Source organism: Pituophis catenifer, unplaced genomic scaffold (assembly GCF_029215685.1).
Source record: "Pituophis catenifer annectens isolate HBS135680 unplaced genomic scaffold, rPitCat1.0.hap2 SCAF_3, whole genome shotgun sequence".
Lineage (NCBI taxonomy): Eukaryota > Metazoa > Chordata > Lepidosauria > Squamata > Colubridae > Pituophis > Pituophis catenifer.
Window position 1 is genome coordinate 629,127 of NW_027256883.1, and position 9,054 is coordinate 638,180.

The 9,054-nt window shown below is 57.3% G+C and overlaps 1 protein-coding gene across 1 annotated transcript; it reads left to right on the forward strand.

Moving 5' to 3' along the window:
* The first annotated feature begins 1,152 nt into the window (after positions 1-1,152).
* On the forward strand, positions 1,153-7,201 carry MAF1 (MAF1 homolog, negative regulator of RNA polymerase III). The gene is made up of 8 exons (XM_070940215.1): positions 1,153-1,409; positions 3,013-3,152; positions 4,176-4,304; positions 4,651-4,816; positions 5,405-5,526; positions 5,613-5,732; positions 5,826-5,945; positions 6,071-7,201. The coding sequence occupies exons 2-8, from the start codon at positions 3,070-3,072 to the stop codon at positions 6,090-6,092; spliced, it is 762 nt and encodes a 253-aa protein (XP_070796316.1). The 5' UTR covers positions 1,153-1,409; positions 3,013-3,069; the 3' UTR covers positions 6,093-7,201.
* The last annotated feature ends 1,853 nt before the right edge of the window (positions 7,202-9,054 follow it).

The window sequence follows — 9,054 nt, forward strand, 5'->3', positions numbered from 1 at the left end:
CTTTATTCGTCCACATCTCTAGACAGAATCTTTCCAAACTGGGCATTGAGCAAAGTGGTCATGTGGCACTTGCTTAACAACGGCTTCACTCAATGACAGATTCTGGACCCAATTGTGATTGTAAATGGAGGACTACCTGCAGTGGATACCTTTGTCTGTTTCTGTGATGGGGATGGGGGGTCCAATGCTGGCCACTGGTGCTCCTTTGTCTCTTGGGGAGGTCACCGGCCTGGCAGCCGCCTGAGCTGCTCCTCTTTGAAAAGCAGTCATCGAATTCTGAGAGAATGAAGGTGTTCCTCCCGAAGGTTTGCTCAGCAAAGAAGACACATCAAGAGGCTGTGGGGCACGTTTGCTGCTCTGGCACTGCCCACCTCATGCCAGCCAGGCCCCAGAGGCATCTTTTGCATTCTACAGGAAGTCCTCCACTTATAATAGTTTGTTTAGTGACGTTTGAAGTTATAAAGGCACTGAAAAAACTAACAACCATTGCAACATTCCCATGGTCACGTGATCAAAATTCGTATTTGTGACAATAACAGCATTACGATCAATGGGGAAGCCGGATTCACTTAACAACTGTCTCACTTAGCAACAGAAATTTTGGACTCAATTGTGGTTGTAAGTCAGGAACTACCTAAATTCAGAGAACTCTCCCATTTCTTATTAACAAAGGAGGGAGAAGAGGGGGAAGGTGGCTTCTGGAGCTCTACCCAATTCCTGAATTCTTAGCAATGCCGGGGTGTCTTTGTGTAGTCCCCCACCAGGACTCTCTTTATCAGCAATGGCGTCCAACCAGCTGCCCCTGAGCGCCCCCAGCCTTCCCCCCCCCACTCTTGGAGGCCCCTGCGGGAAGCTCCTCCTTCCAGCGGCCCCGCCCTACCTCAGGAAGCCCTGGCGAGGGGCGGGACCTGCGTGCCTTGAGTGGCAGCCGCCCCCTCGCCTTTGTTCCCTGGCCGACACCGCGCCCTTGAAGCCCCGGCCAATGGGAGGCGGCCTCTGCCTCGGAGGCGGGCGCTGAGGCGGAGTGACGCGGAGGGCAGCCACTGAGTCCTCCCTTCTCGGCGATTGGCGTCGGTTTCCTCCAATCGGAGTGGCGAGTCGGGCGGGCGTCCAATCCTTAATGGGAAGGGCGCGGCTTCCCGCTGCTGTTATCGTCCGCCGTCCGTCCGAAGAGAGGAGTCCGGTCGGGGGCTTTGCTCGCGGGAGCGGCAGGCGGGCGGTTACGGCGCGGTGGCTCTTCCAGCCGGGGACATGTCGAGGCGGGTGGGGCTCCGGCAAGCCGCTTGGAGGAGACGAGTGGCCGCCGAGGCGACGGCGGCGCCCGACTCGAGTTCCTCCGGGAGACTGCGCCGCTCGACGGCACCCCGGCCCTGAGCCCAGGCAGCGCAGGCGGACGCGGCCCGCGGAAGGCGAGTAACGGCCCTCCGGGAAGCCCCTCAGCCGCGGGACTACATCGCCCGGCATGCCCCGCTCCGAGGCGGAACCAGGCGGCGCGCGCGGCATCATGGGGCTCGGGGGGAGGGAGGGAGGGAGGGGGGGTGCTGGGCGCGCGGCCTCTCGGGAAGTGTAGTTTTGGCCGGCGGAAGAGCCTCCCGGGCTCTGTCCCAGCCCCGCCGCCTCGGCCTGCGGGACATTTGCGCCACCCCAATCTTCCAATATCTGAGGGGCTGCCCCAACAGTCCCACTGTTCTCCAAAGCACCTGAAGTCAAAGACAAACAGCAACGGATGGAAACGAATCAAGGAGAGAAGCAACCAAGAATTGAGGAGAAACTTCCTGACAGTGAGGACAATTAGTAACCAGAGGAACGACTTGCCACAAGAAGTAGTGGGTGCTCCGTCACTGGAGGTTTTCAAGAAGAGACCGGATAGGCATTTGTCCAGGATAATGTAGGATTTCCTGCCTTGAGTAGAGGGTTGGACTAGAAGACCTCCAAAGTCCCTTCAAATGCTGTTATTCTGACTCCACCAAGTGGACGTCGTCCCATCTTGGGTTTCACAGAACCCATTGAATTGAATTGCTTTGGAGTTGCACGCTAAATGCCCCCCAAATCGATGCGCCCTAACCAGGCTTGCCCTGCTGCTCGGAGTGCTGACTCGAGGGGGGCCAGCCCAGCCTGGCTTTGCAAGGCAAGGGGGCTCCCCAGGCATTCCTCAACTCGGCTGTGGCTTACCATAGAGAAGCCACGCAAGATGTTGCTGAACCACAAGCAGCCCTACTTGGCTGCTTAGCCCGGGACTTGAACCAGCAGGACATGCCAGAGGTGCTTCCCCAAGCCAGCCTGGAGTCCTTCCAAAGCATCCATCGGCTCCCCGGAGGAGCCTTGTGGCCTGTCTGGTCCTCTTGCAGAAGGCTAAACTCTCGAGCAGGGAGGGCTGCTGCGGGAAGCCCAACTGGCAGCTTTCCTGCCACCTCTAAAAAGTTGCCTGGGGTCCCCTGAGTGACTCTCAGCCATGGCTACTCTGGATTTTGCTGGTGATGCTAAGTTTAATCATTCTGAATGGAGATGATTAACGGGGAGCAGGGGGCAAATGTTTTAAGTGGGGAGGCAGATGAAGGAAGCTCTTCTCTGGAGAGACTGGGCTGGGGCTCCAGCAGCCTCCTTCCGATCCCAACAAGGGAGAGCTTTGCTACTATCTTGAACACAAATGTGGACTTTACCGACTGCAGAGAAGGATGTCAGATGCAAAGTTGCATGTGGTCTGGTCTGGTAGCATTTTTGGGGGGGGGCAGCAAAGGGGATCTCTGGGGGCACAGCTGGCATGAATTCTTCTTGAGGCTTTTGATGATCGCCACATCTCCCTTTGTGGCATTTCTCGGCCCAACCATTTCTAACCTCCCCTCCCAAATCATCTCTTTTGAGGTCCGGTTTTCAGACCAAAAGCTACTAGGACGTCCCTCCCAAAGTGTTAAGGAGACGGCCCCGCTGGGGATCCCCCTGGCTGAGCCGCCCAGCGCTCTCTTCCATTTGCCAAGGTATAACAGGAGGATCCCTTTTCTTTATCTATGCCAGGGAATTCAACTGCACAGCTAAGTACCGAAGGCCTCTTTGGCACCAGGAAGTGCAATAATGAAGCTGTTGGAAAACTCCAGTTTTGAAGCCATCAACTCCCAGTTGACAGTGGAAACGGGAGACGCACATATTATTGGCAGGTGAGGGTGCTTTGGAGGAAAGGGCTGCGGTAGTAGGTTTGTAACAGGAGTCTTCAGTTATGGTTTCCCTAATTAATGTGACTTCCTATGTCAAATTGGTGTCAGTTCTGGGCCAGAACCCCTCTTGCGAAAGAGCCCCTCCTCCCCACCCCCCTGGTTAAACGATTCCCATGAGCAGCCTTTGAACCAAAGCAGCTGCTCTGCCTTTTGGTCGCCTCTCTTGAGAGCCGTGAGATTCTCCTTTTGTGGACATGCCTGATTGCAAATGTTTGTTCTTCCTTTTGCTGCCTTCAGCTGCTTTGGCGGCTTCTCTTTTCTGAGAGCAGCCTCTACAGTTGGGGTCTCCTTTCTGTTCTTTTCCTCCCGGCTCTCTTTTCAATTCCTGTCAAAACCTTTTGTTTTTATACCTTTATCAAGCCCTTTGTGTAATCACACTGGCGACTTCACATTTTCTCCTCACTGGAATCCTTTATCTGCTCTCGGGGACCACCTAGGTAGCTCCCCTCCTTCCCTCTGCAAGTTTTTAATTGCCTCCTTAGGAATCATGGATTTGTCCCCCGTTGCATCTGCCTTAAAATTGGGCTGTGAGAAAGAATTGGCAGAACCCTTGCGAAGCCTCTGGACCCTCTTAGCTGAAAGAACATCTCCATGCAGAGCAGTCAATGATTTATTATGATTTATTAAATTTACATGCTGTCCATCTTGCCATTTGAATGAATGGACGAACGGATGAATCAAGAATTATTCTGATTTATTGCTGAGTTGCCTTGCTGGTGTGTTTTAAAGATCCAAGAAGAGGCCGGAAGAGGCTGTGGGCCCCTTTGGTTCATGTCCTGGTCTGCACAGCAGCCAAGAGGGGCCACCGTCTGGCACCTGCCCTGTTTCTGGCAGCCTTTATAATCTGAAAAGATAAACTGCTAGAAAAAGGGTCCTTCCCTGAAAAGCAGGTGCCAAGCGACCTTGGTTGGGGGTGGATATGGGGCTGGCCTCGGGGCTCAGAGAGATCCCTTTATCTCCCCGCAGGATCGAGAGCTATTCGTGCAAGATGGCCGGGGACGACAAGCACCACTTCAAGCAGTTTTGCCAGGAGGGTCAGCCACATGTCCTGGAGGCTCTGTCACCGCCCCAGACCACCGGCATCAGCCCTAACCGGTAGGTGCACCCAGCCAAGCCTCTTGTGCAAAGGCCACACTCCCCCAAAGGTGCATTTGGTTTGCACCACCTGTCAGCTGCACGAGCACCCCATTGGAGACAGGAGGAGGAAAAACAAGGGGGCAGGGGGGTAATAAAGGGGCCTCTCCCCAGCCTCCCCTCTAGGCCAGGGCAGCCGGCTGGCCGGCCTACTTCCTTCAAGCACTTTACCCAGTCCCTGTTGGGAGACACGGGCAGCATCTCTCCAACCCTCCCAATTGAGCTAAGCAGGACCCAGATTGCCAGGGGACCCTGGCTGCACCCTCCAAGGCAGGTATGGGGCCAAGCGGTGTGTGTCTCTTGCCAGGCTCAGCAAGAGCCAGAGTGGAGATGAAGAAGGACCCCTCAGTGACAAGTGCAGCCGCAAGACCCTCTTCTACCTGATTGCCACCCTGAACGAATCTTTCCGCCCGGACTATGACTTCAGCGCTGCCAAGAGCCACGAGTTCAGCCGGGAGCCCAGCCTCAACTGGGTAAGCGGGTCTCTTGCCTTCCGCACTGGCAGGGCAGCCGATCTTGCAACCTACTGGAAGCCTCTGTCCTGGGTCTGCTTGCCCTAGGAGTTGAGTGGGCGCCCGGGAGAGACCCCCAGGGATTAGTGGGCTGGTCGTGCTTAAGGAGAAGAAAGTTGTAGCTGGAGGGCCCTGAGGTTGCTCAGGGTGCAGGACGTCGTGGAGTCTAGCCCAGCAGTGCCCGAGGAGTGCCTGCTCCACAAAGCTTCATAACGGAGGCCCCTCTCACACTGGACGTCTCCCAGCAGGGCTACCACTCTTGTTTGGGGAAGTAGAGGATTGGGCTGCTTTGTCCCACTTCCCGAGTTCCTCCCACTATAATCAGGCCTGGCCAGATCTCGGAGAAGGCGGCTTCTCCCTCCTTCCTGTTACCCCCTGTACCTAGTCCAGCGGTGGGGCGAGCGTGCTGTGCCAGGCCACTTCTGAAATGCTGCATTGGCTCATCCACCAACTTCCCCATCCCTTGGGAAGACTTTCTGGGAACCGCAGGATGCGCCAGTTCCTCCCCGTTTGCAGTCCCAGATGTGTCCATTTGGGGGCGTGTTTCAGGTGGTGAATGCCGTGAACTGCAGCCTCTTTTCTGCCGTCCGGGAGGATTTCACTGCCCTGAAGCCTCACCTGTGGGACGCAGTGGACCAGGAGATCTGCCTCTCTGAGTGCGACATCTACAGGTGGGAGGCCGTGGGGGTGGGTGGGGTGGGTGGGGGGGTGGGCTGTCCCCGAGCAAGGCCCCTTCAGTTCCCCTTCTGTGCTGCAGCTACAACCCGGATCTGGATTCGGACCCTTTTGGGGAGGAGGGCAGCCTCTGGTCGTTCAACTACTTCTTCTACAACAAGCGCTTGAAGAGGATTGTCTTCTTCACTTGTCGCTCCATCAGGTGAAGGAGGGACGGGGGAGGCCCCGGGGGTCCCTGGCTCTTCTCCCGGCCTCTGGGGTGTGTTCTGAGCCCCCTTTGTTCCCCCCCTTCCAGTGGCTCCACCTACCCTCACTCCGAGGCTGGGAACGAATTGAACATGGACCTCAGCGAGGACGATGCTGAGGAGACCCCCGGCAGCTGCGACAGGGACGGGGGCAGCATTGAGGCGGAGAAGTGAGTTACACCCCACCCCGCTCCTGCCCCTGCCCGCTGAAGTCTGGTGGGGGTCATTCCTGGGCCTAGCCTGGCCACCTCTCACCAGGGCTGCAGAAGTGATGGCTGCCCTCTTCTGCTGACAGGAGGCAGGTGGTCTGCATGTGATTCCCCACGCCGGGGGCTTCTCCCACGAAGGACGGCGCTGCCAGCTCTTTCCCCAAACATCTTGGCGTTGTTGCGTTGCTCTGCCTGCCCTGCGGATGCTGCGTGAGCAGTTGGTGCCTCCAGATGCCCAGGATGGTGCCAGCAAGTCCTCTGCCCACCCGCTCAGCCTTCAGGGATCCGATTCTTGCCCGTCAGCGGCCTTGTGACTCTGCGTCTTTCCTGCCGTGCCCAGTGGACACAACATTTTGCAGGGTGGGAGTCGCAGCCCTCACGCTGGCTAATGGGAGGGGCTCCTTTTAGCCTTGAGACCCTGGAAGGAGAAACCGAATTAACCCGGGAACAGGATGGAGAGGCTCTCTCCCCCACCCTTGTGAAATTCCCCCTCCCAAGACTTTTGGCATCGAGTAGCTGGACTGGCATTTGGAGCCCGTGGCTCTCCCGCTTCCCCCAAGGGCTCCTAGAGATTTTATTTTTGTATTCCTGCTAAGGGTCTGCCTGCGCCTGCGCCCCTCCCCAGCACTTTCACCAGCTGCAGCAGCAGCGGCTCCCCCTCCCCAGAGACTGATGGAGGCTGGCCTGCCGCCCCCCAACAGGAGCCCCCAGCAGCGCTCTCTGCTCTGAGGGGGCCAGGGCTGTCCGTCCATTTACCCGTCCATCCATCGGAACAGCAGGCCCCCTCCCCTTCTGCCCTGCGCTCCTTTTGCACTGACTCTGGGGGGGGGTGTATCTTTGTCTGTCTGTTTTGGGGAACTGGGCAGGTGCCATCATCTCTGTTGCAAACATTTGAACAGCCTGCCCCCCCTCCCCCCACTAGAGCCAATGGTGGCCAAAGAATGGCGGGGGATAGCAATTTCCCACAATCCCCTGCCCCTGCCTTCAAATAGGGTGCAGTATAAAGGGGGGGGCGCTATCCTCCAGGGCGCCCTCCAAAATTCAGCCTTGGATAAAGACACTCCGAATCTGCCCATTGCAGGAGCACTTAATGGTTGGTCCCTCCGGAAGACGGGTGGGGGTGGGAGTCCCCCCAACATTCAGTTCCCCTACTTGTTCCCTCCTCCCCCTTGTTGGCTAGTGGTTCTGTTGGCCAGGCTATAAAAGTTTTTCCTCTCTGTGACTTGTCTCTGGGGGGCTTTGTCTGGGCGGGACACGGGGGGGGGGGGAGCCCCGGTGGGCTCCTTGTCTGCTTTGGCCCTCGAGGGGGAAAGGCCGGGCAGCCCCTCCTCTTGTTGAGAGTTTTCAACGAACGGAAAAGCCCCAAGCGGCTGGGTGAGCGAAAGGGGCACAGAATGGAATCGGGCTGCAAAGGCCGCCGGGGCGCGTGGACCTCCGGGCTCCCTGCTCCATTCGGCCGAGGGGCAGCCGGCGCTGTGACGGGGTGGAAAGCGGGGGGGGGGGGCGAGCCGTCTGCCCGGGAGGACCGGCGCCGAGGCGAAGCGTTCCGGCGCGGCCCGTGTGCGGAGGGCGCCCGGGCTGGAGGAGGCGGCGCCGCAACCGCCCGCCCGTCGCCAGGGAGACCCGCCGCCGCCAGGTGAGCCGCGCTTGGCCGGGGGGAGGGTTGGCTAGGCTTCGGGCGAGGAGCGCTTCCTCCAGCCTTGGTCTCCGGGTGGCGGGGATGCCGGGCGAGGCCGCCTGAACGGCCGTTTCGTGGCGTGCAAGTGGCGCCCCCTGGTTCTTTTTCGCGGCCCCCCAAGGTAAGCGGCCGACCCCCGGGAGCGTGGCGGCGCAGGCCTCCTCCGAGGATGGGCGCAGTGCGAGTGATCCGAAGGCGGGGGCTGCCTTGGGGGGGCTCGCCCATCATCCGCCTCCGGGCTGCCGGGGAAGGGGGCGTGCCAGGAGGCTGCGCTCCGGAGGCTTCTCTCTGCCTTTGCGCCTAATCCTCACTTGCCGATCGCAGCTACGAGGGTGTTGAAAAGATGACCATCCTGGCAGCCTCCCTCCGTCTTACGGTGGGCATTACAGCTGCGGCGAAATGTAAAAGTTGTTACTACCGGTTCTGTGGGCGTGGCTTGGGGGGGTAATATGACTGAGTGGGTGTGGCCAACTTTTCTTTTTCACTTTTAAAACCATTTTTTCGGCCAAGGAGGTTGTGGAAAAAATGCTTTTAAAAATTAAAAAAAAGCCTCCGATGATTGCTCGGCTCAGCTGGGCAATGGAGGGGGGTGGGCAGGGACTTTTGCTACCGGTTCTCCGAACCACCCGCCTCCACCGCTACCGGATCAGGTCCGAATCGGGAGCATTTCACCCCTGCATTACAGTCTATAGGGGATGATCTCTGCCTGACCTGTGTTTTGGTCTTTAGTTCTAAAAAAAAAAAAAAGTGGGATGAAAAAAGTGGGTCCTTGGTGATCTCTGAGCTTCCTTGTTTTCTTGCAAACATTTTACCCAAACTAGGCAGCATCTTCACTGATGTTAGCACTGGTGATCTTACCCAGCTTGACTCATGTAACTCTGCAAGAAAACAGCCAAGCTCAAGGACACCCCCTTGTTTCAACCCTGAGCTTCAAGTGTTTTCCTTTATTGGCTCAATTCCCCCTGCAGACGAGAGAGATTGGAGAAAAAGGGATTGCAAGAATATGCATTTCCATTGCTTGATATGGAAAGCTATGTGATTGTACCCCAGCCTGGACTGGCAGCAAACAGCTTCCAGTACTCTTTAAAAAATCTTTTTCTTCCATCTCTCTGATCTGGTGGTGGGGAGAGAAAACATTTCTGTGGGCATTCTCTCCTTTACCTGATCCTTTCCATTTTCATCCCGTGGGGCAGAGAGTGGAGAGGAAGAGATTTCAGGAGGCTCCTGTAAGCAGTTTGCTCTCAGCCCCAGGCTATATTGCCCCAGGTCACGTTGCTTTCAATATGTACAAGAAAGTAACCGGGCATTTGTGCCTTCTAAAAGAGGGGTCTCCAACCTCGGTAACTTTATGACTTGGTGGACAACTGAGGAATTCTGAAGTCAACGAGTCTG